We start from the raw sequence: 27,369 nt of genomic DNA on the forward strand, positions 1-27,369 counted from the left end.
TTTCTGCCAAATTGTATGTCCCCATCAAAAAAGTAAATATAATTAATCAGAATCGTGAAGCTTGCTACTTGAGAATTGATAATATATTTAACATCTATTGTAAATTTAAATGTTCACGAAATTGAATACTGTTTTGGAAAGAGAAATTCTATTTTAGATACTGAATTACATGAGAAGAGTGCAAAAAGTTATATCCAAAATATTTTTATTACTTCTCGAAAACACTATCCATCTCTCTCTATATGTATATTATCTTCTTTTTTGCATCATCAACTGGTAGGGCTAGATAAAATATCCGTTAATTTTGATTCGATTTGTTATTTGTTTTGATTTGAACCGATAAATCTGGATATCCGTAACTCTACGAAGCAAAGCAAATACTAATATGCAATATCCGTAAAAACGATACAAATCACAAATACTAATATTTTGAGGAACGGATATCCGATCCGCTATATGCATATATATACATATATTTAAATAGCTATATATCTAAGTTATACAAATATTATATTTTATATAAGTTTATAGTATTTTTTATTCATTAAATTTGTTATAGTAGTTATTTAGATTTTAAAAAGTAAATAACTTTTGTTTTCGTTATAAAATATTATTATTTTATCTTATTTTTAGATTTTAATCATTTTTATATTTATTTATTTTTACGGAACAAATAAGATATCCGGTCAAAAATCTAAAAAGTTTCGGAAATCTGGTGTCCGACTGGTGTCCTACGGATCAAATCAAACTGATTCGATAATTGATTATTCGGATGAAACGGATATCCGATTCTTGCCCACCCTTAGGGCTGGGCATTTTATCCGATATCTGAATCCAAATCCGAACCCATTCCAAAAAATCAGAACCTGAATCTGAACCGAAGTAGCAAAATATCCAAAAATGGTTTTTTTATTGAACAATTTTGGATATCCGAACCTGATCGGATATATCTGAAACCCAAAGTAATATCCGAATTCATCTGAACATGTGTATACTTTAACCCAAACTATCTACATCTTTCATCCAATATGTAATGACTGGTTTCTCTTAACTGATTTTGGTTTAATTGATATTATATAAAATCAATACCAATTCACTATTTTCCTAACCTAAACGTGTGTGCGCGCGCACATATATATATATATATATATATATATATATATATATATATATATGTGTGTATCTCCTTCTTAAACCTGAGAGAACAAGGCACCATCTATATATATATATATATATATATGTGTGTGTGTATCTCCTTCTTAAACCTGAGAGAATAAGGCACCATCTGCATCTCCCATCTCTCATCTTCTCTCCCTACAAGATTTTTTTTCCTAAAATATTGTTCTTCTCACGATGTATGTAAGGTTTTTCGGAGACATTGGTTGTTGCCGTCATCAACGATAACCACCATAAACGTCACTGTAACAACCAGAGCACCTCAAACCATCTTGTCGTTCTTCATACGGAAGGGTAGTTTCCATCCATGGAGCTTCCCTTGTTACTCTTCATCGTGTTACGTAACGAAAGCAAGAAAATAAACAGTTTGTTTTTGCAAGAATTATGTAGTTTTGAATTATTTTTTATCAGTAGTTCAAAAAAAAAAATTATCAAATGCTTTGTTTTTTTTCTGGTTGTATCCGAAATATTCGAATCCGAACTTAAAATACTCGAATCTGACCCGAAGTGTAGAAATACGTGAACGGATTTTATACTTCTATACCAAAATACCCGAATATCTTAAATACCCGACCCAAACCCGAACGGGTATCTCAACGTTCACCCCTACCCACCCCTACCAACTGGTCACTAATCTATTTTCTCGACTGCAAAGAAATCCAATTTATGCAATTATATCAAATATTTAATTATGGACTTAGAAGGAAAATGTTTTCTAAAGCTAGATATAATTTCCTTTTAATGGTTCCATCCGGTTTTCTCTTTGCTCCGAGTTATTCCCTTGACTATGCTATAAGTTGATGATATTTTGACAATGGGGAAAAGGAACATGTCGAACATATGCTTTCGTTTGTAACGTTATGGGGTATAAAGGAACATGTCGAACATCGACTTGTATTGCATTTTTGGTAGCTTTTCACCTTAACATGCTATATTTCCATACCCTATCCACCTTATGAATTTATATGAGTTTTCAACAAGATAACCATTTATATGAACATCATTCATATTCTACGGATGCGCAATCAGACTTCTGATTTTTTAACTAAGACTGCTAGATATTTCCATACGGAGTTACATTTTATTGGTTGTTTTGTTCTGGTTTGGTTACCCACTTCAAGTATTAGTAATAGAATGACCTTTTGACGTTAAAAGAAAAGAAAAAACCAATCTAATAATAGAATAGTCTTTAAAAAACAAGCAATTGTACCATCTAATTACATGCACAGAGTAAATAAAATTTACAAATGTTGCTGACTTTTTACAAATGTTGCGGACTTCCAATTTTTTCCAGTAATTTGTTACTTTCACTACTTTTTATTACTGAATATTAAAAAAAATGTAACTCGACAAATTCTCTGCTAATAAATTTTTAGTTTTGGTTTATCAAAAGATAGTTAAATAAAAAGATAGAAATGGTTAATTATCACCAACAGAGATGACAAACCATAACATGAAGGACATATCATCACATAATTACACATTTAGATATAATTAATATATTTTTAAAATTACATGGATTATATGAATTACAAAAAGACCTCCGAATATATGTTATGTTGATAATATCATCAACATAATATTTATAATTAAAAAGTATTTCTAAATGAAATTTGACAACTTTTGATGATGTTTTGACATGTTTTTATATGTTAATGGTTGTTTAACATTTCACTTGAATGTTTGCTCTATGTACTATTTTTTAGTTGTGTTTTATGATCCTTTTTTCATGGATTTATCTGATTATGGTTTCTCTTTCTAAAGCTCCACAAATTTTACATTTCCAATTGATTTATGGTGTACAAATAGGATTTTTAAAAACTTATTACTCTAGATTCAACCAACTAACAATTCCCTTTGTTAAATATGAACCACGACTAATTTTAGAACGAAATCTAAACACAGACGGTCATGTTTAATGTCTGTTTTGTATACCTCATAAAGTAGATATATGGTCAAGAGTTGGCGACTTAAGCTGGAAAAATAGGTAGTGTTTTGAACACTTAAAACATGTGTCAATTTTTTTTATCTATACTATTAAAACAGAAACACTAAAAAATCTACTTACAAAAAAATCATAGTTGGACCATTACATTATATAACTTCCTATTATTTCTCATAAAATTAACTTAGTCAATAATATATACCCTAATATATTATATTATTTCAATATTTATAATATAAGATATCTAAAAGATATTTAATGGTTTTTATTTAAATATAAAGATATATTTCTTTCTGATATTTACTTTTAATAAAATTTGTAATTAATGTTAAATATTATTATAAATGAATATTAATTAGAATCTTCGGAGGATTCGTTTCTTTTTGGGGACTGTTATAGGAGGAACTCAAGAGGAATCATCAGAAACTTTGAGATACAGACTGGTAATTCCTAATTTTAGTGGACTTCCATGTCCTAGATATCAAGCTTCACTGGAATTCTTCTCTACTACTTGGGAGAGCTTTCATGGCTACTATAGGAGCAGTTTGTAAGATGCAGAAAAACCAGTTGGGCCTGACACTCATAGACCTGAATGTCTACTATGATCCAGTGAGAATTGTCAAGTCACAAACGTCTTACATAGAGATCGGAGATGATCCAGGATTCATAGAAGTATGTTACTCCGATTCTGGAGCTGAACGCGAATCAGATGGTGAGATATTGATCGACACTCAACCTGAGCCGTCTATCGACCGTCGTTTTGAATCCACGATCGACATAGCCTTAGAGGCACCGGTCGACAGTGATCCTGCGAATGAGATAGATGATTTTTTAGAAGGATCGATCGACAATTGGAAGAATGATTACTACCAACCGAGCTTTGCGATTCACATTGCTATCCCTTCAAGGAGGAAGATTTGTGTCATACAGCCAGATGAGTATGGAGTACACAGAGATGAATAAGGCAATTCACAAGCACTTGATGAAAGAATCATCAATGTTTCTAAGAAGGATATAAAAGCAATATTAGAGATGGCTGATAAATCAGGAGGGAAGTATCTGCGTGTACCACAGTATGAGGAATGTTTTTAGCTACCTGGTGATTATGTCTCACAACCCTAATAGCCTGCTCATTCATACAGAAAAGACAACATAGAAGAACTCCTCAATGACATCGTGGCATCGATAGATAAGGTGTTTGATGAGTTTTATAGACAAATAGATGATGTATATTTCCCTCTTGTCAACCTTGTTGCAGCATTGGAAGGACAGATGGAGGCATTGAAGTTGAAAGTAAATTCTTCTCATAAGACTATTCAGAGGCAGCAAGATCACAGAACCCGAGGTGAAGAAGCAATCAAAAGCTTTGTTGTTACCTGGCTTGAGATGAACAAAGAATGTGTAGACACTTTTTTTCCAAAAAGTAGTCACCTACCTCCATACTAGCCAAACGACCTCCAAATAGCAAGCTAAATGACTATAAAAATGCTTAATGGGAGGTAACCCATTGGTAAGTTTTATTTAAGTTTTAAATGTCAATTTTACTTAATTTTGGTCATTGCCTTGTTTCAGAAAAAAAAAGATCTGAGGAAACGATTTCTCTAAGAATCGGCCGATGAGACCAGTCGATATTGATCGACAGTACACCACCGCCAATGATCGATTGCCACTGAATTTTTTTGATCGACACTGACATCCGCGAGCAAGTATATCATTTTCCTTGTTAAATTGAGTATTTTTTATTTATGTTCTAACCAAACTTTGACTGAATAAACAATGGGATAGTGTTGTTTAAGTATGAAAGAGGTTTACTGATATTAAGTTTATTTTGAGTCTTATTAAATAAATGTTTTCACGTATGTTTTATTAAGTCAAGAAGGGGATTATGATCATATACAATTTAATTTCTACTCTAACTACTCTCTAGCACCATCTAAATTTATTGACTGCGGGATGTATTAGATGGAAACACCACAGTGTATCATGTATTACTCACATCCACACTTACTGAGAATGTGTGGAAAAACCGAAGCTGACATCCAACCTTAATCTACTCTACACAATTCTTTTGGGGCTTGGTACACATTGGACATGAGTCCTCCTGCGAGTCTGGAAGGTATTAGACTCAGTTTCCATGGTTTTCCTTCCATCTCTCTTTGGCATCCATATTTACAAAAGATTGAAATGATTTCTTGCGGTTTAGTGGGGTAGGACTGTTTCCTGCGACCCCATTATTCTACTATGATAGAATGATCACACATTGATTGGAAATGAGGAGTAGATACATTATCGATGATCCCACAATTCGCCTACAACTTTTCCCAGTAATACTATATATACTATCTAAAACTAAAAAAAAAATTGGATTCAGAGAAGAGAGAAAAGAGAGGGAAAACAAGAAAGGTTACGTGTAGATCCATATAATTGCTTGAGTTGATTCCATGTGTCCCTTGATCGATGCTCCCAATATGTAACATACACATTTACTTTATGCAGAAATAAGGTCAATAGAGGGGTATGTCAGGCTCTATCAGTGGAGTTGTGTGATGTATGGTAATGATGACTGATATACCATGAATTTTATCCATTTTTAGCCATGGTATATGAGTGTTTTAGAGTATATTATATGGGGCTGGAGTATGTTTTAGAGTGTTTTTAGGTTCAAGTACGTTTTGAAGAACTTTGGTGATTTTGGAGCTTTTTGAGGTGCAGAACTGCACAGACGCGTCAAACGTTTAGCTATGGATGGAGACCTTTCCACGGTGCGATTGATTCCATATTTTGACACAAGATATATATTTGAGTTAGCTTTCCAATTCCACCAGGGTGAGGTCAATCAGCATCATGTATAAGAAGTTATGTTTGTTTTACTGAAGGGTGGTACGTCTACCTCGCGAGAGGAAGTTGTCGAGGAAATGAAGGAATGTCGATCGACGACACAGCCTTGGTATCGATCGACGGTAATCCCAGAAGATTGGCCGAGCCTATTTCATAATCAACTAAAGCCCAGAAGTCTCCAATTATTGCCATACCCCTGGACGACCTAAAACCATATTTATGTGTTTTCTAAGCCAATGTTGACGGCTAAGCTTTCTTTACTTAGTTTTGTCCATAGGTTTAGGGTTGGAGAGAAGAGAGGAACTTCTTCAGAGTCCTCTTGGAACTCCTGTGGTTTTATTATTGATTTCTATTCATCTATGGTTTTATGTGACAACTATAATGCTTGAATAGATCCACCTGTTAGATTTAGGGTTTATTATGGTTATGAGGGATTAGCCTTAACTATAGAATTGCTAAGGTTATAGATATCCTTCAAGGAATTGATTGCAATGCATGTGTTCCAGAGTAGCTAACTAGAACCTTGATTTAAGTATTGTGGACAACTACGGCGGTGGGTTCTGCACCATAATAGATTCCCTTGAGCTAGAATTGCTAGAAACAAGCGACATATGATTTAGTTAAGACTAGTGAACCTATCGATCAACTCGTTAAGGTCTGTCTAAGGAAACATCGATCGACGTTCGATCCATATCAACAAGCGGAAGCTGAGATATTGGACTTAGTCAATACATAAGACTCGCATGCAGAAGATGGATATCTTTACAGTAGAATTCGAGTTCTAGGATTGATAACCTTAGCATCTATATCACCATAATCATGATTACCTGAAAACCTAAGTCTAGAAACCATCTCTTCATATATATTAGCTTAACTTAATCGCGACTTGCTCGAGTCTATTGTGTGTCCACGCTCCCTGTGAATTTGTTCCTTAAGTACTACAACTGAACCTCTTATTTAAGAGAGTAAAAGTCACTCCTTAGTGTAATTTGAGTGATATCAGTGACTAAACTAGAGTGTAGTACACTGAATCATCCTAGGTTAGTAATGTTTCACTTCCACTTATCATATTTGCAAAAGTGAGAGTGGTGATTTTAAATATGGGAGTCTTTGCAATTTTCAAAAACCTCTTTCATTAGGACTACTCTTGTTTTGCTTGAGGGCAAACAAAATGATAAGTTTGGGGGAATTGATATAAAAGTGTTTTAGAACCTATTTATTATGTTTTGGAATCTTTTAGAGTATTTACAGGTTCATGAGTATTTTGGAACAATGTTGTCATTTTGGAGCATTTTGGAGCATTTTAGAGATAAAGTTAGAAAAAACTCGTAGCTATCCATCGAATCAATCTAGAGTCGACATTCAGTGTCAAACGTTGATTAACTAACACCATGTGTTGTCGATCGACAAGGAAGCGAACAAGGCCCAACTTGGTCCCCAGCTGACTTATAGCCCAAGTTCCATAGCAATTACAGAAATACCCCTGGCCAACTTTAACGTACTCTGCCATTGTCATGGGCAACACACGCTTTTCATACTTTCATATTTTCACAGCAAACATATTTAGGGTTTTTAGTAGCTTGGAGAGAAGATCCAAGACTCCTTCAAAGCTTTGTATTGGAACTCCAGTTTTTCAACTATATTCTATTTATGCATCTTATTCAGACTACTGCTATGATTTGCTTTGTTATGTCTGAGTAATTTCACTTGTTAGATTTAAGGTTTAAGTAAGTTTATGAAGGATTAGCCCAAACAATAGAACTGCTAAGGTGATAGACATCCTTCAAGGAATTGCTTGTAATGCTTGTGTTCTAGAGTAGCTAACTAGAACCCCGATTTTAAGATCGTGGACAACTACGAAGGTAGGTTTTGTATCAGAATAAATTCCCTTGAGTTAGGATTGCTAAAAACAAGCGACCGCTGATTTAGTTAAGACTAGTGAACCTATCGATCAACTCGCTAAAGCTTGCCTAAGGAAACATCTATCGACGCTAATCTCATAGCATCGATCGATGTTCGATCCGTATCAACAAGAAGAAGCTGAGATATTGGACTTAGTCAATATGATTGATTGACATGTAGAAGCTGGAATACTTTCTCATCATAATTTAAGTTCTAAGATTGACAAACCAAGCATTTTATATCATTATAATTTTGATTACTTGAAACCCTAGATCTAATTGCTTTCTCATAACTGGTTACAACCCTAATCAATCAATCAACTGAACAACTACCTTGTTCACCTCTGCAATTTATTGATTTACTATGTTTGCCTAGCTTAATCATAAATTGATTTGGATCTATTGTGTGCCCTAGTTCCTTGTATATTCGATCCCTAAGTACTACGACAGAATCTCTTATTTGAGAGAGTAAAAGTCACTCCTTGCAGTTATTAAGTGATATCAGCTTTCCAACGAGAATTTTGGCTATCCTCCATGTTCAATTCTCACTTCCCAAACTCTCTCCCAAAATTTTTCTTTTGCCATGATTTCTCTCTAAGAATCATTTTTGAGTTGTGAGAGAAATGAGAACCAAGATCCCTATTATATGATTCATGGACATGCTCACTCCAGGCACTCAATGTGAGTTTCCTATTTGTCTTGATCAAAGATTATCATCAGTGGTCTAATTCATTCTCTACAATATTTTTTACTTGATTCTCACAGAACCAACTTTTCTTTCGTATAATCATGTAAGGATAGTTAGTCAAACTTTCTTACTTGAAATCTGCATTGTCTGGTAGACAAACTTTCCTTTATTGGCTTTGTGATTCCGTTCTTTCTTTGCATAGATCTCAATTGTTTCATGGTCGTTTTATCATCATTGAGCCTAATCCAGAATTGTTTCAAGTGCTCACTGAACATCTGCCCACTTAGTCAAAATCTAGATTATTCATCCCAACCCTCACACACACTTGGAAAAATAAGCTCCATGCAAAATGAAAATTCTCATGATCTATCTTAATGAATCGTCATTCTTTGTCGCTGCTTTCTTCTTCTTCGTACTGGAGCCAGAGAACTAACAAGGTAATTTTCTCAGATGTGTTCTTGGTGTTTATCAGAAAAGGTTCACATCAAGATTTGGAGGAACTAACAAGGTAATTTTCTCAGATGTGTTCTTGGTGTTTATCAGAAAAGGTTCACATCAAGATTTGGAGATTACTAGAGAAAGAAAAATTTGCATCATGAAGTATTTTCCAAATCAAGATGAAAGGAGAGAGGTTAACATTGAATATTCTAATTTTTCTTTAAGCTTGGAAGATTTTGGTAGTGTTGATGCCATCCATGATAGATTTATCTTAGAACCTTTAAGATGGTGGGCAGTTCATGGATCTTCAGCTCCAAAGCTTCAAGCCTTAGCATTTAGTTGCTTAGACAGCCTTTTTCATCCTCATGTTGTGAAAGGAACTGGAGCACTTACAAGTTCATCCATTCTGCAACAAGAAACAAGATTATGCAACAAAGAGCTGAAGATTTGGTATTTGTGCATACTAATCTTCGTCTCCTATCTAGAAGGAGTTAGGCTTACAAAGAAGGTCCTAACAAGATGTGGGATGTTGGATGTGACCAATTTGATTATTTGGATGATCTTAATATTGGAAGACTTGTGTTTGAAGATCCTTCACTTTGATGAACCAGAGCTAGAGTTGTGTTTGATGGAGAAGATGAAAATGAGTGAAACAATTGATCTTTGACATTGAATGTTTTTATTTTCAGTTGAGTTGTTTAATATTGAAGACTTCGTTGGATTTGTATGTTTTAGACATTTTTTTTTAATTTTCAGATTTATTTTATATGTGAGTTTTTATTTATATATATATATATATATATATATATATAATTATATACGCTTCCAATCGGATGCGCTTCCTATTTTTTTTAAAAAAACTCGTTTCTACGCGCCCATACGATTCCGCTTCCACGTTTCCGCTTCCGTTTCTGTTTCCATGTAACGTAGGTTCGTACTACAATCTATACGAGCAAATTAACATGTTCGACTAATATATGATTCTGGTTATATTCACAATCACGATATTTTGTGTATGTTGCCGTGATGAGCAATATTTTGTGTATGTTGCCGTGATGAGATATAATTTTGTATTTCATCAAAGTTTCATTTGTAACAAATATTATAATTTGCTTCCTCAGTATAAAATCTTCTCACTGAGTAACATTAAAAATAATAATAAATTGAACTATAAAAATTTGTAAAATCTGTACGTGAACATATAAATCTTTTGGGCATGTGAATTTAAAGATGTAGGTGGTTCCAGTTTCAAAATTATTAGTTGACGATTGGTGAGACTTGAGATTACTTGGTTTATCGGTTCGACTTCTGGTAATCATTTTAAATATATAGTAATAGAAAAAAAAATATTGTTATTTAATATAAGTTTAAAACCTATATTAAAATACGTAAATTAATCTCATGTCTCACCAATTTAACAAATGTAATTATTATAAATGCACACAAATAATAATGAGAAATAGAATAATCATGGCCATAGAATCTTTGCGTTGGTACATATCGGTTCATTTCGAGTTTGAGTCCTTCAGATCCTATACATTTGAACTTAATTAGGTATTTGAAATTCTTTTGTTTTGGTTTAGGTTGGTCCTTTTTTATAGGTGTATATCCATAATTCAAATACATATAAAATACCTGTAATTTTGAATACATAATAGGTCCGGATCAGTTCGAATATTTAAGACTCGAAAAATATTTAAAATACCCAAAAAACTGAAAAATACTCGAAAACTCGAAAATTCCTGACACAAAAACATACCCGAAAACACAAACGAATACCCAAAAATATTTCATATCATTCACTTTGTAATATAATAACGTACAACAATCACAAAATATTATTTCCTATCAAAATTTATATATAATACAAAATAACCCGCGCTTTTGAAGCGCGGGTCAAAATCTAGTAAATTATATTAAAGTTGTTGAAAGTACCTTTTGTTTCTGGATATTTTTTCTCCAGTTTAGTTTTGTAAGTTGTGTGTATTAAGTAATAATTTTTATTATGCTTATTATGTTTGTTATATGTTTTTATTTTATTTTTAAACTTGTTGGTCTTAGCGGACCTTTAAAACAAATACATGAAGACTTGTAGAAATAACTATAAAATGATTGATAGTTCTGAGTATTTGGGCTTTAATGAGTTTTAAACGAATTTATATATTTATCATAAGAAGACAATAGCATTGGCATATTGACATTAGGCATGTAAGCTATTTTTATAAGACAAGAGGAGTAAGCAGATGGAGATGTTTTTGCCGCCTTTGTGTCTGTCGAGATTTTCTCTTGTGTTTTCTGTTGTGGTTGTGTTTGTTTATCTTTTATTTGATGGGTAATATGTAAGCAAAAATCATTGTTAGTTGTATTTATCAGAGTTCATAACTTGTCTGCTTTTTGTTCAGGTAATTTCACTAATCTTGGTTGTCGTCTTCGTCTTCTTCGTTGCGAAAGTAAGTTTGTAAATTGTTAAATAGCTGGTCGTGTAGTTTGTATTTGTTTAGCTGACTCGATGTATGTGTCGTTGCGAAAGTAAGTTTGTAAATTGTTAAATAGTTGGCTGTGTAGTTTGTATTTGTTTAGCTGACTCGATTTATGTGTCGTTGAGTTTTAGTTGAGGTGATTGGTTTTGTATATTTGTTTGGAAGTTTATTTCTAATATTAGACCAAAAAAGAGAGGTGATCATTAATGATTTGTCTTTTTTGGAATTCTAGTTTTTGGTGTTTTGATTGTTTGGGTTATTGTGGTTTCTTTTAAGCTGAAAAATAAAGGTTTGCGTAAAATTAGTTTGATAAGTAAGGGAGATAAGTAGACGACCACATGTTTCATCTCTTCACCCAACGAGATATCCATAATCAAACAAATACAGGTTCAAATAAAGTATATTTTTGATTATTGATGTTAGCACAATATAGATAATAATATAAATGGAATTGTGTGTTGGTTGTTTCTTACGGATCAATGAGGAGACGGATAACGACTCGAGTTGTTTCTTTGCTAAGGTCAGAGCCTTGGACATACGGATTTTTCCAACCACATCTGTAAGTTTAAATATCAGTTATGATAACAAAACATATTATAAACCCATATGCAATATGATAATATACATGGGAGTTCTATGTTTGTGTTCGCAATCACTTGGAAATTGTCAAACAGTCTAATAATGATTGGAGATTGATCTGAGGAGCACCCGTGATGACTTCATCAATAATAGTTGGTGATATGAAACAAATGAGGAATTGATGATCGATTATCTTGTACATGCTTGAGCACCTAGCAACATCAAAACGATCGACTTTCACAATGGAACCGGCTTTCAAAGATGGCATGTAATGATTAGCACGTCCCATGAATCACATAATCTGCAAATAATATTATTTAACAAAGAATCATGAAATCAATTAAAAAAATTATACTAAATAAATGTGATAAATAGAAGATTAACGTGATGAACCTTATTTAAAAATGAAACTCATAATACACTTATAGACCCGACCCACAGAGAAAACCGAAGAAGCAAAGGTTTCCGACCTTCATAAATATATATTAGTTTCGGCCGTCAATCTACAAAGTATCCTTTAGTTTAGTGGTATAAATGTTGGTGTTTATAGCTCAATAACCCGGATTTGAGCCACAGGCTTGACACTTTTTCACACTTTTTAAAAATGAGACCCACCAAAATGCTGACGGGCTCAGGAATGAGGCAATTGCCTCATTACATTATAGATTTATTATTATTGTTATTAGTAAAATTCCGTTAGATAATCATTTTTTTTTATTTTCACAAAAATATACTCTCATGGAAAAAAATGATCAATTTTTTTATATTAAAAAGTAAATATGCATTTATACCATTAGGATTAACTAATCTAAAACTTAGGGTTTAAAGTTAAAGAGTTGGGTTTTGCAGATGAATAAATTTTTTTTTTTTAAATATTAAAATTTTCAAAATAAAAAGACTATTTTGGTCATTTTATTTTTGAGAGTTATTTTTGTGACAAAAACTTAAAAATGACTATTTGAGAGAATTGCCATTATTATTATTATCATTATTATTATTATTATTATTATTATTATTATTATTATTATTATTATTATTATTATTATGCTTATTCACTAATGACATAATCATAATCAAATAGCCTTTTTCTTTAAAACATATTTTGAATTCTCTGCAATTTCCTCCATAGGTATCATCCCATATATTTTTTTTGACAGCAAAAAAACATTTACAGACTCATATTGACTCTGTAAACCAATTGTAACTCTGCATCCATGTGAACGACGAAAGACAGTTTTTTTCACCCGTATTAGTCATAAGTAATTGTAATTTTGCCCTTTTATTGCTGTTTCTTCATCAAATATGTTGATTTAATCTCTAATATTCTATTTCAATCACTAAAAATCTAGAAAATGAATTACTTTTATGAAAATGATTTATTAACTGAGAGTCCGAATGACAACATAAAAAACAAATGTGCAACAATTGTGATGTGATTATATATGTGTGTGTAAAAAAAATTGTTATTATTAACTGCAGTGCGATACTATGCGATTAGAAATATTCAAAGCCGGAATACAGTGAAAGTGTTACTCACTGTAGAGTAGGCCTGGGCGTTCGGAGGTCTCGTCGATTTCGGTTCAGTTGATTGGGATTTTTGGATTTTTGGTAACGTTCACAAGTCTCGTTTGGATTTTACTAATTATCGGATCGGGTTCGGCTATGTTCCTTCCGGGTTCAGTTCGGATCGGATTGTAACCAATATTTGAAACCGTCCAAATTATTTTTTTAAAACCTCCAAAATTAACAAAAAAAAAATCAAAATTTAGAAATTATTCACAAATCTAATTAAAATTAGTTAAATTATCTAAATTAACTAAAAATATTCAAAACAATAGATAAAACAAACTACAAAAATATTTTGAATACTCTAAAATATCTTAATCACATTACATATTTAACTAATTTTAGGTATTATCGGATCTTAGTTTGGATTTTGGTTAGGTTTCAGTTATAACCAAACTCCAAAATACTAAGCTCATAAGTCATGTTCGAATATTTTTCTATAACAGTTCGGATCTAATTTTGGTTTTTCCAGTTCGTGTTGAGATAGGTACTTTGGGTTGGGGTAAAAACTTCCAGGCTCCGCAGAGCGTTCTGTTTCCGTGGAATCACTCACAACGGCTGCGTTTTAGAAGGTGGGTCTGACCTATAGTGTCGAGCATATGGACATTGGAAGTTGGAAGACATCGAATAACCCTAAAAAGTTGGAAAGACAAAAATATTTAGAGGCTGTCAATTTCTCTATATAATAAAAACCTAATAGTATTTTAATGCCTAGTAAATGTACCGTCCACCTAACTTTGTTTGGTGGTGTATCAGTCACAAAAAAAAAAAGACGGGAACCGATAAACCAAGTATTGCATTAGAAAAAAGAAATGCCAAATCAGACAAAGCAAGTCAGAACGCCGTCGTTTAGTCCACGTAGAGTAGATTTGTCCTACTATTGACCGATTATAACCGGTAAACATAAATTCGTTGAAAAAACTCCGTTTAAAGTCCGTCTCGGTCCGTTTGTCCGCACTATAAATAAGAAGCTTCTTCGCCCAATCCTCTCTTTTCTTCCTCTTCCCTCTCCCTATAAATCTCCCCTTTGTCTCCTCCTCCTCTTCTCACATTTCAGCTCCGAGGAATTTTTCCTTTTATCATCTCCGTTCTCCCATCTTCTTCGCCGGAGGTTCGATTTACTTTCTCTCTTAGGAACAAACACACTCTGCTTGTATCCCAGTTTGATTCTTAGATCTGGTTTATATCACTCATCAAAGTTGACTCTGTCGGATCTTGATCTGTTTTTGTTTCATTTGATGGAGCAATGAGAGTTCAATTTCAAAATGATTTGACAAGTGGATAAGCTAATCTCGCGCGATCCAACAGTAGTTACATTAGGTTCGAGTCAACTGATGTTCTGTGTAATAATCTTGTTTTATGATTTCAGATCTTGGTCTAGCCAGACTGTAAGCGAGATGGAATCACTTGGACTAAGAGCTGTAGGTTCGCACTGTTCTCTATCGGAGATGGACGATCTTGATCTGAATCGAGCATTAGACCGACCGAGGTTGAAGATCGAACGGAAGAGATCTTTCGACGAGAGGTCAATGAGTGAACTATCTAGGCACGATTCTCCAAGAGGCAGGTCGGTTCTGGACACGCCTCTCTCTTCTGCTAGAAACTCCTTTGAGCCTCATCCTATGATGGCTGAGGCTTGGGAGGCTCTACGGAGGTCTATGGTCTTCTTCCGTGGCCTTCCTGTTGGTACTCTCGCTGCCGTCGATAATACTACCGACGAGGTCTTAAACTACGACCAGGTACCAAACAAATATTATCTATCAGTGGGTTGGCTCGTAGCTCTATATATTAATTTGAATGCTGTCTTCTGTTCCTGTAGGTGTTTGTGCGTGATTTTGTACCCAGTGCGCTGGCGTTTCTGATGAATGGTGAATCGGACATAGTGAAACACTTTTTGCTCAAGACCCTTCAGCTTCAAGATTCCGAGAAGCGTGTTGACCGTTTCAAGCTTGGAAAAGGTGTGATGCCTGCGAGCTTCAAGGTGAGTCACGATCCCATCCGAGAGACGGACCACCTCGTTGCAGATTTTGGTGAAACCGCCATTGGACGAGTGGCCCCTGTAGATTCAGGCTTCTGGTGGATCATCCTTCTCCGTGCTTACACCAAGTCTACCGGAGATTTGACTCTCTCGGAGACACCAGAGTGTCAAAAGGGAATGAAACTCATCCTCTCTTTGTGCTTGGCTGAAGGGTTCGATACCTTCCCCACGCTGCTTTGTGCTGATGGATGTTCCATGATTGATCGTAGAATGGTAAGTTATTAAGGTCATCCTCTTGGCTGTAAACTAGTTATTGTTTCTTGAATTGATTGGTTGTTTGCTCTTGAATGTGAAGGGTGTTTATGGGTATCCAATTGAGATCCAAGCGTTGTTCTATATGGCTCTGAGATGTGCCTTGTCAATGCTAAAGCCTGATGGAGATGGCAGAGAGTGCATTGAGAAGATCACTAAGCGACTTCACGCCTTGAGCTTCCATATGCGTAACTACTTCTGGCTTGATTACCAGCAGCTCAATGACATTTACAGGTATTAATTAATTATACTGTTTTTGGGTGAGATGATAATTCTAAACTTGAAACTGATACATCTTTTATCTGAAGGTACAAGACTGAGGAATACTCACACACGGCGGTGAACAAGTTCAATGTGATGCCAGACTCAATACCAGATTGGGTTTTTGACTTCATGCCTCTCCGGGGAGGCTACTTTGTGGGTAATGTAGGACCTGCCCATATGGACTTCCGGTGGTTTGCACTCGGCAATTGCGTCTCCATAATGTCTTCGTTGGCCACTCCTGATCAGTCCATGGCCATTATGGACCTTCTTGAGCACAGGTGGGATGAGCTTGTAGGCGAGATGCCCCTCAAGATTTGTTATCCTTGCCTCGAGGGCCACGAGTGGCGCATCGTCACTGGCTGTGACCCCAAGAACACACGGTGGAGTTACCACAACGGTGGTTCTTGGCCAGGTCTGTTTTCTTCCCCTTAAGCCTGATTTCATAACTGAGATAGATTGAATTGTGTCAACCACGTATCAAAGAATTGATTTGATTCTGACCATGCCGTTTTCTGTTGTTTCTGCTCCAATGTACAGTTCTGTTGTGGCAGCTAACTGCAGCGTGCATTAAGACAGGAAGACCGCAGATCGCGAGACGTGCGGTTGACCTGATAGAATCGCGTCTTCACAGAGACTGTTGGCCAGAGTATTACGACGGTAAGCTTGGACGGTACGTGGGGAAACAGGCTAGGAAATATCAGACATGGTCGATAGCAGGTTACTTAGTGGCTAAAATGTTGCTGGAAGATCCTTCACACATCGGTATGATCTCTCTCGAAGAAGACAAACTTATGAAGCCAGTTATCAAGCGATCTGCGTCTTGGCCGCAACTTTGAAAAACCGATCTCGTTTCTGGTCTGCTCAGTACTTGTCACGTTATAATTTTTCTTGTTTTTGTTTTGTTTTGCTTGGCTGTTTGTATGATAATGATGATATTCAAAACTTCTCCGGAAGATGGGGTCACAGACTTTATTGATTGCTTCTTTCTTGCCTTGCAAGTAAGAAGAAAAGAAATGGAAAAAGCTCGTTTGCCGTTTTTTATTTCAACATTACACCTTTTTCTTTGTTGCCGTTTCAATCGATAGTTTGTCTTCTTTTTTTTCTAATAAATGTTAAATTTTATTCGTCCAAAAAAAACTGTTTTACATTTGAGATAGAATGTTTAAAGAAAAGATTAATCTTCTATATCATATTATCTTGTGCCAAACCAAATTCTAACTTTCCTCCAATTTTGTGATCTCCTTGTCGTCTTATAATTTGAGAGTCAAACGAACATTTTGACATCTCGGTTGATATCCGACCAGTCTGTCCACTGCAGCTTTATCTAGCAATTTAGAGAGGACATTCATACAAATGACAAACAGAGAAAGTGATAACGTGCAACCTTGTCTCCAACCTTGTCTCAGCCCTCTTCTACTGTTGAAGTAACCAACTAATTTTCCATTTACTTGGACTTATAATGATGCTGTAGATACACATAGATGAATCCAGTGTATATACTTTGCAGGAAATCCCAAAGCTTCCAATGTTGTTAATAGAAATGACCATTGTACTGAATCGAAGACCTTGGAGATATCAATCTTCACGGCACATCTAGGAGAAATCTCTGTCTTGTGGTAATCTTTTACAAGTTCAGTTGCTAAAAGAAGGTTCTCCATCAACAACCTATCTTTTACAAATGTGGATTGATTTAAAGAGTTAAACTTTGGCATAATACCCTTCAGACAATTTGCTACCAACTTTTGATATCACCTTATACAGGACATTGCAACACGAGATTGGTCTATAATATTTCATCTCCGTAGCTCTTTCCTTTTTTGGTATCAAGGCAAGAATAGCTGAGTTGATACCTTTTGGAAGGAAGCCTTTCAGAAAGAAAGATTGTATCGCCTTAACAACATCATTTCCTACTATCGACCTAGCAAACTTGAAATGTTTTGTAGTGTATCCATCTCGACCAGGTGATTTGTTGGATGGCATATTAAATACTACTGCTCTTATCTCCTCTTCTGAAACCCCACTTATCAACATCCTTTGATCTTCCTCAGTGAATCTAAACTGGAGTAGATTCTGAAGAATCTCAACTGCTGGTGTTTCATACTCATGTGATATATAGGCAGGGGCGGACCCACGTTGAAGTTGGTGGGATCAGCTGACACCACAAAAAAAATTCCTTATTAATAGCATGAATAAAATAAATTGAACCCACAAACTTTTGATTCTCTGAACCCACAAAACAATGTTTGGACCCACAGGCGAAAGCCCAACATATTTGGCGATGGATCTAACAATTAGAAAAATAAATTTTAAAAAATTTTGTTTCCTAAACCCTTTTAACATATTTAACCTATTTTTTTCTCTGTTTCTAGAATAGATTTTTTATTGTCTTTTCAACTTCCTTCTCTTCTCTTCTCCAAATCCATAGTGCATTCTATGTAAACTCAGATTTTACAATTAAGCTTTTATATTATTGTCTTTTACTAACGTTAATCAATTACTAGGTGATAACCCGCGCTCTGCGTGGGGTGAGTAGATTTAAAAATATTATCTTTCAATTTGTAGACATAATAAAGGTTAAAGTCATAGTAAGAAAAATATATGTAAGAAAGTACGGGTTATAGCTAAGAATTTTAGTATGTCAATATAAATTTATATGTGATCGACTTTAAAATTAAATTGTATATTTGTTTGCATAAAGGTAAATTATAAATATAAGATTAAATGAAACATAAGCAATAGTTTAATAAAATATAAAAGGAACAATGTATCAGAAAACAAAAGAAAATAAAAAAAATAGAGACAAAATAACTGCTGTCAATAATGTCTTTAGAAGTCTTCATTTGCAATCCTATTATGAGCAATAAAAAAAGATCATCTTGCGAAATTAAACATATTATTTAAAAAAATCTTCCCTTAGTTTTTTGTGTTTGCTAGAAATATAATGCTAAAGGAGTTTAGAGAAGGAGGAAATGGTGAGGAGATGTAAACGAACATGTCTACTATTTATATATGAACGGAGCCTAGGTCTTTCCTCACCACGCCAAAGTTAATGAGGAAGCCGATATTTCAGTCTTGAAATTAATACTGTATATACTACTTGCCTTGTTGTACAAAATTGTGAAATGTTTGGATGTCAAATAGATAACAAAATGAAGTTCTAGTCACGCAAATTTAATTTCACAAATATTCTCCGGTCGATTAAGGTAAGTGTAAATCAAAGATGGACAATTTGAAATTCGTAATAACTTTGAAATGGTATAATTTGATTCAAATAACATCTATGGTACTTAAGTTAAATCCGTGATATAGAAATTTTTTTTTTTAATTCAATTTTTTTCCTTGAATACGCTAACATTCTAAACTTTTTTTGTATAATATATTCGATCCCGTGATCAATTCAATTTGAAATAACCTTTAAAATTTGAAGCATTAATTTTTGGGAATAATCCATTAATTGTGTTGCTTTGAATATAAAAGATCATAAAACGATTTGGCATATTATACTTTGACTAAATTAAATCTAAGAAATGGTCATGGTACTTTCATATGGTCATGGCATATTACCTCTTCGTACCATGACTAATTAGCATTACAATTGAAGTGATAATTATGGAACCAGAACAATTATGGTTAACATGCAATGAAGGAGATTTGAAGCTCATATTAGATTTTCAAAACATTATGATAAACATGGTTAACTTGTTGCAGGATGAGATATGAACTGCAATCATGGTTATGATATTTTCTTACAAATGGGCGTATCAAGCTTAAAGAACCAATTCGAAGTGCAAAGAACTTAATATAAAGAAGTTTAATAGATTAAAGAACCAATCGTTTACTTAAGCTTAAAGAATTATCACCACACATATACTTGGATATATTGTCAAGGTTCTTCACCGAGGAACATAATTATAACAATAAAGACTCTCTTTGAATGGTAATAAAATGTTTCCTTATTTAAAGATCCGATTTTTTTAAAGATCCAAATGTAATGTTGTGAAGATAATTTTGCTCGAAAATCTTATAATATAATGTAATGACCAGTGACATTTGTTTGTAATTAGTCTAGTTGAGGAAGGGCTTTTAAAAAAATGAGGTGAGAGAGCTTGTGGTGATGACACCTAGGAAACGACACACATGTAATAAACACATGAAGCCAATGTTATTTTTTATCAATGCTCCTCAAATAATAAAAAAGGGATATATGTATGTTACAACAATTTAGTTTTACGTAGTTGTTAATTTTTTAACAAACTCAATTGAACTTTTTTTTGTTCTTAGTCTACAGATGAGAAATTGTCGCTTTTGTTTTGTTTCTATGTATATTATATCTTTTAATAATATATTTTATAGTTTTTCAGCAGAATCAATGGAAAAGTTTGTGAATTTAAAAAAGAAAAGAGCCATCCTCGTCTTGTGATTTAGATGATTTACCATGGGATCCTGCTGATCGGAAAAAATATCTGAATACCCTTCAAATCAAAGAGATGGGGTAATTCGTAGATATTTGATTAGAGGTCCTTGCCAACCTCATGGTCATATCTTTAAACAGAAAATGATATCAGGTGCAATGAGACGATTTAATCATGCTTGGTTTGATCAGTATAAGAACTGGTTAGAGTATAGTATTAAGAAAGACGCTGCGTATTGCCTATGTTGTTACTTGTTTAGAGATAGTAATGGAAAAGGTGGAAAAACTGATGCATTGAGTAACAAAGGTTTTTCAAGCTGGAATAAGTTTAGTAGGCTTGCAGAGCATGTGGGACAAGCTAATAGCTTTCATAATAATGCAGTTATGAAATGTGAAAACTTGATGAGACAAGGTCAGTCTATTAAGCATGCTTTGCATAAGCAGGATGATATTACCAAGAATGAGTGTCGAATTCGGTTAAATGCTTCAATTGATGTTTCTAGATATTTGTTGCGACAAGGTCTTCCTTTTCGTGGTCATGATGAGTCAGAAACATCTGCTAATAAAAGAAATTTTATGGAGCTTCGGAAATACACTGCTGAGCAAAATGAAGCTGTGAGTAAGGTTGTCTTACAAAATGCTCCAGGAAATAATCAGATGGTGTCTTCGAAGATTCAAAAATATATTGTGCATTGCTTTGCAGAAGAGGTAATCAAATCTATTTTTGAAGAAATTGATCATGACGTTTTTTGTTTGCTGGTTGATGAATCTGCTGACGTTTCCGATAAAGAACAAATGGCAGTAGTATTTTGGTTTGTTGATAAAAGTGGAAATGTCAAAGAAAGATTCATTAGCATTATACATGTGGCTGAGACATCTTCAGCATATCTGAAATCTGCTATTGATTCGTTGTTTGCTAAGCTTGGGTTGAGCATAAAAATGTTGAGAGGACAAGGTTACGATAGCGCAAGTAATATGAAATGTGAATACAAGGGACTAAGGTCACCGATTTTACGGGAAAACACCTCAGCTTATTGTGTCCATTGTTTTGCTCATCAACTTCAATTGGTTGTTGTGGCTGTTGCAAAAAAACATTTTGAGGTTGGAGGATTCTTTGATATGATTTCTCTATTGTTGAATGTGGTTGGAGCTTCATGTAAGAGAAAGTATAAGATTAAAGAAGATCATAGAAAAATGATTGAGGAAGATATTCTTGATGGTAAAATCAACACATGAAAAGGGTTGAATCAAGAGGTTGCTATTCAGAGACCAGGGCAGACACGTTGGGGTTCTCACTACAGAACTTTGTTGCGTTTGATTGAGTTATTTTCTCCCATCATCAATGTGCTTAAACATATTCAGAATGAGAGCTTGGAAGACTCGAAAAGGCGACAAGCATATGGTCTTCTTGTATACTTCCAGGATTTTGATTTTGTGTTTTATCTGCAAATGATGGTTCACCTTTTAGGACTTACAGATAGCTTATCCAAAGCTTTGCAACAAAGGGATCAAGATATTTTGAATGCTATGTCACTGGTGAAGTTAACAAAGAGATAACTCCAAGATTTCAGAGATAATGGGTGGCATTCTTTGATGGATAAGGTCCTTTCTTTTTGTGAGAAGTATGAAATTGAGAAGGTTCATATGGAAGATGAATTTATTCACCCAAAGAGACCAAGGAAAAAAACAGGAATACAAAACATGCATCACTACAAGGTCAATTGTTTATATGCTGTTTTGGATTTGCAACTTCAAGAATTTAATGATCGATTTACTGAGGTAAACACCGAGTTGCTTACATGTGTTGCTTCTTTATCTCCTATTGGTTCATTTTCTGAGTTTGACCAATCAAAGTTGATGAAATTAGCCAAATTATATCCATTGCTTTCGATCCCGTAATACCTTGCTTTCCCATTTTTGATGTATCCCAAAGATCCTGATCGTCCACCATTGACTCCGGGAGATTCCGATCTGCCATCGGAACCCTGGAGCCAGCTCTGGTACAGAGCCTCAGTGCATATGTCGTACGAAACCCCAAATCGGCTCAGAATCATCAAAATCGCATGCTTACCAAAACGGTGCAAATGTCATAGTGTAGCTTTTATGCTATTTACGTTTGCATGAGAGATATCTATGAGACTATTTCTTAATGTTTCAAGGGTTTAGAGATTTGAATTGGTTTTTCATTATGCAATATTAGTAAGAGCTCTGACCCCTAATTTTAAGCCTTCACTGTGTCTTTTTTTTTGTTGCTTAAATGTGACTACAAATCTAGGCTTTACTGATACGTTTCATGTTTGATAATGTTATGTGTTCAGTTTTAATTGATGTTATGGTTAGACAACATTTTTACTAGCAACTCAAATGTTTCACACCAAAACCATTAGAATGTTTGAGGATCTTGAGGATATTGATTATATATTGTCTCTGATTAAAAAAAGTATTGAAACGGGAGTGAACCTGATGAGGATTGAGATGGATATGTTTGAACTTGAAATTGGCTATTTGTCATGACTCATGATGTTTATGAAGATGATGATCTGATAGTCAGAGCTTGAGAACAGAATAATACAAGAAGATGAGATGGGTTATTAAAACTGTAATTAAGTGCTTTATAAAGATATTGCATTTTAAGTAGGTTGTGCTAGACTACTTTTTGAGAAACAATTCTCAATAAAATCTAATATATCTATAAGTAGCCTTGTCTTTGGTTCAGTTTTCCCACTCTACCAAAATATGGGATAATTTGGTCTCTTTCCAAGGCGAATCCATGATCAAAGTATTAGCGAGCTTCTACCAAATCCTAAGAACATCTTGAACAGTTTTTGAACCGAGTTTGGTCAGGACTCATACGATAAGACCAAAATCGTCGGTGGGATAGTTCGAACACATTTTCTATTGATCGGAAAGTGTTCGGTTTACAAATGAGGAAATAAACTGAAAAGTAAGCTGGTGTTCGGAGAGCTGGCCGGAAAAGTACAAGTCAACAAGAATATAATGTGTAAACCCTAGTTTCTAGTTGCCAAGTATGTGTGTGAATGTTCGGATCCCCCTTCTCCGTCAGTTTCCTCCTCTCTTTATAGATTAGTCTTTCCTTCATGTATCTTAGGTCATCTTTAACCTAATAGGCTCTGGTCCTTCTCGGGCCGAGCAACTGGACCGACAAATCGAGCTTTAAGCCGAGCTGGTTCGCCTATCTTGTGGAGCCAAGCAAAGTATTTTCAAGCCGAGCCCACACCTTTGGTCGAGAGTCGGTAAACCGAAGTGATGTATCTATTCAGCTTAGCGGGTCGGATCTTCTATTTTATCGAACTTGTAAAGGGATAAAATTCATCTCCTACAATAAGCTTCATGATTGCTATTAACAAGTTTTAATTGAGAAACTAGAGATTGCCCTGTGCACCCGCGCGGGTATTGGTTCTTACATTTTTATACATTGATATTTTTTTTTCATAATTAGTGTTATACATTTTAGATGTATCGTAATATATCTAATTGTATTCAAAAGACTTGTACCGAATCAGATAATATGGTTATTTTTAGTACAAATATTTAAACCCGTTTCAGGTAATATTGTAATAGGCTCTGGTCCTTCTCGGGCCGAGCAACTGGACCGAAAAATCGAGATTTAAGCCGAGATTGTTTGCCTATCTTGTGGAGCCAAGCAAAGTATTTTCAAGTCGAGCCCACACCTTTGGTCGGGAGTCGGTAAGCCGAAGTGATGTTTCTATTCGGCTTAGCGGGCCGGATCTTCTATTTTATCAAACTTGTAGAGGGATAAAATTCATCTCCTACAATAAGCTTCATGATTGCTATTAACAAGTTTTAATTGAGAAACTAGAGATTGCCCCATGCACCCGCACATGTATTGGTTCTTACATTTTTATACATTGATATTTTTTTTCATAATTAGTGTTATACATTTTAGATGTGTCATAATATAACTAACTGTATTCAAAAGACTTGGACCGAATCAGGTAATATGGTTATTTTTGGTACAAATATTCGAACCCGTTTCAGGTAATATTCAGGTAATATGGTAATAGGCTCTGGTCCTTCTCGGGCCGAGCAACTGGACCGACAAATCAAGCTTTAAGCCGAGCTGGTTCGCCTATCTTGTGGAGCCAAGCAAATTATTTTCAAACCGAGCCCACACCTTTGGTCGGGAGTCGGTAAGCCAAAGTTATGTTTCTATTCAGCTTAGCGGGCCGGATCTTCTATTTTATCGAACTTGTAGAGGAATAAAATTCATCTCCTACAATAAGCTTCATGATTGCTATTAACAAATTTTAATTGAGAAACTAGAGATTGCCCCGTACACCCGCGCATGTTTTGGGTCTTACATTTTTATACATTGATATTTTTTTTTCATAATTAGTGTTATACATTTTAGATTTGTCATAATATAAATAATTGTATTCAAAAGACTTGGACCAAATCAGGTAATATAGTTATTTTTGGTACAAATATTCGAACCCGTTTCAAATAAATTTGTTATTTGAAAATTTTAAGTTCTATACATCAGGACCGAACTCATCCAGACCCAGAAAGACCTAACTCAAAACCCACATTATAATATTCAAGCGGGGCCTTCTTTCCAAACAAAAAAAAACGATACCCGAAAAAAACAACAGATACCTACATGGATAGCCAATGTTTACGCCTAAATGATTTTATAAACTAATAAAAAGAATCTTTCTATTGTTTGGCAAAATTAAGTGAAATAGAAAGAGTTTTTTATTTAGTAAAATAATTATATGGAGTGAAAAATTAAGTGACAATAAATGTAATACATTTTTATTATTTTGATTTAAGTTATTATTTTATTCACAAAACATGTCTTTGAATTATGTTTTTGGCTACATAATTTTCCATCGATTGAAACAAAAAAAATAGTAAAAAAACAAAACCGAATGTTTAACCATATGCAAAACCCATTTACTTTACATTTTTGATTTTATAATTGGAACATAGTTTATGTTGATTAACTAATAAATAAAAAAATTGTCTTATTATTATTATGGTAATATAATTAATGATGTGATGTATTGTTACAGTAACAATTATTGAAATTGTTTAACTGAATGAAATATGAAAAAATAATTAATATAATTATATTAATAAAATTACTAAAATGACACTATACTTCTTTTTTATACTGTTATTCATGTTTCGAAACAATTTTCATTTATACTGATATCTATGTTTTCAAACAATTCTAATGTGTACTTCAATTTTAATAATATAGATATATATAGACGTGGAAAATGAAATGAATTCTTGATGAACCTGGCAACGCCAATTAATAATTTATGGGACTTAGTTTCTTAAAAAACGTTGCTGAACAGACTATACGATGATGCCTTCAAGAAACCAGATAACCTTCATATACCTCGATGATTCAATTTCTTATACAGTATCGGTTCTAACTAATCGAAAATTGAGAAAGCTGGTTTAAGATGTATTGACCATTGTAACAGAGAAGAAGACAAAGATCAAAAACAAATCCTCTTGGTGCTTAGAGCCTTCGAGGTTACACAAGTGCTAGATATCTATCTATATTATTAAAATTGAAATATTTTTTAAAAATAATTTTACTTTACCTTAATATTTACTAATATATGCCATTGAATTACTAACTATTAATTAATTAATTAATAATTTTTTAGACTCTTCTTTATCCAAACTTACTATACTTAAATATTATCACTAACCAAACTTACCAAAATTAGAATTATACTTTAGCCGATTATTTTCTAACTAACTTTAACAGTAAATTAAACAAATTTGTTTAAAATATGACTACAAAATTTATATTTTACATATTCATATACAATATTATTTCATTTAACATACAAAATATAAGTATTTTTTGTTAAAACAAGTAAAGTTGTTTTTCAAATATATGTTAAATAATTTGATGATTAATATAATTCACACACACACACACACATATATATATATATATATATATATATATATATATATATATATGTATGAATTATAAGAATACAACAAATAAATTTTAATTTAATATTTTCCTAAAAAGAACATAGAAATAGAATTTATTTGGCATATAAAAAACTTAGGGACATATCTGTCTATCTTCTATATTATTAAATTAAAGTATCTTTCAAAATAACTTTGATTTCACCTTAATATTTACCAACTTGTACCACTGAATTAATAACTGTTAATTAATTAATTGTTTTGTTAGTTTTTTCTCTATCCAAACTTACCAAACTTAATTAATTAACCAAAATGATTTATTTTATTATATTATTCTCTAACCAAACTTACAAAAATTTAAATTAAAGTATAGAAATATATAAATAAATACTTATATATATATATATATATATATACTTAAAAATAAAAATATGTAGTTTCAAAATTAATTTTTCGATTTTCAAAAATAAATTTTGAAAAATAAATTCTAAAAAAATTCAAAAAAAATTATAAGAAGTTCGAATTTGAAATACTATAATTCGAAAACATAAAAAAATATTTTTTATTATTATTTATTATTTATTATATTTATATATAGAACAATGATATAAATGTCTTTTGCCTCTTAATGGAAAATATGTTTTTGAAAATGTCTTTTTAGTGGTGGTAAACATGAATAATTATACCAAGAAAATGGTAAACATGAAAATTCTCCTTGTAATTTATATTTTTGTGTAATATTTGATTAATTAATGCTGTTATAATATTTTATATATGTTCTAATTACTTATAATTTTTTTATGAATTTAAATTAATTATACACAAATATAAAGACCATAGTGTA

At 33.3% G+C, this 27,369-nt stretch overlaps 2 protein-coding genes across 2 annotated transcripts; both read left to right on the top strand.

Moving 5' to 3' along the window:
* Positions 1-14,552: 14,552 nt before the first annotated feature.
* On the top strand, positions 14,553-17,206 carry LOC106451833 (alkaline/neutral invertase CINV1-like). Its single transcript, XM_048758679.1, has 6 exons — positions 14,553-14,722; positions 14,981-15,350; positions 15,431-15,862; positions 15,945-16,135; positions 16,210-16,577; positions 16,703-17,206. The coding sequence occupies exons 2-6, from the start codon at positions 15,009-15,011 to the stop codon at positions 16,999-17,001; spliced, it is 1,632 nt and encodes a 543-aa protein (XP_048614636.1). The 5' UTR covers positions 14,553-14,722; positions 14,981-15,008; the 3' UTR covers positions 17,002-17,206.
* Positions 17,207-17,371: 165 nt separating this feature from the next.
* LOC125587696 (zinc finger MYM-type protein 1-like) lies at positions 17,372-23,923 on the top strand. Its single transcript, XM_048758680.1, has one exon. The coding sequence runs from the start codon at positions 20,721-20,723 to the stop codon at positions 21,810-21,812; it is 1,092 nt and encodes a 363-aa protein (XP_048614637.1). The 5' UTR covers positions 17,372-20,720; the 3' UTR covers positions 21,813-23,923.
* The last annotated feature ends 3,446 nt before the right edge of the window (positions 23,924-27,369 follow it).

The sequence above is a fragment of the Brassica napus genome, chromosome C5, assembly GCF_020379485.1.
Source record: "Brassica napus cultivar Da-Ae chromosome C5, Da-Ae, whole genome shotgun sequence".
Classification (NCBI taxonomy): domain Eukaryota; kingdom Viridiplantae; phylum Streptophyta; class Magnoliopsida; order Brassicales; family Brassicaceae; genus Brassica; species Brassica napus.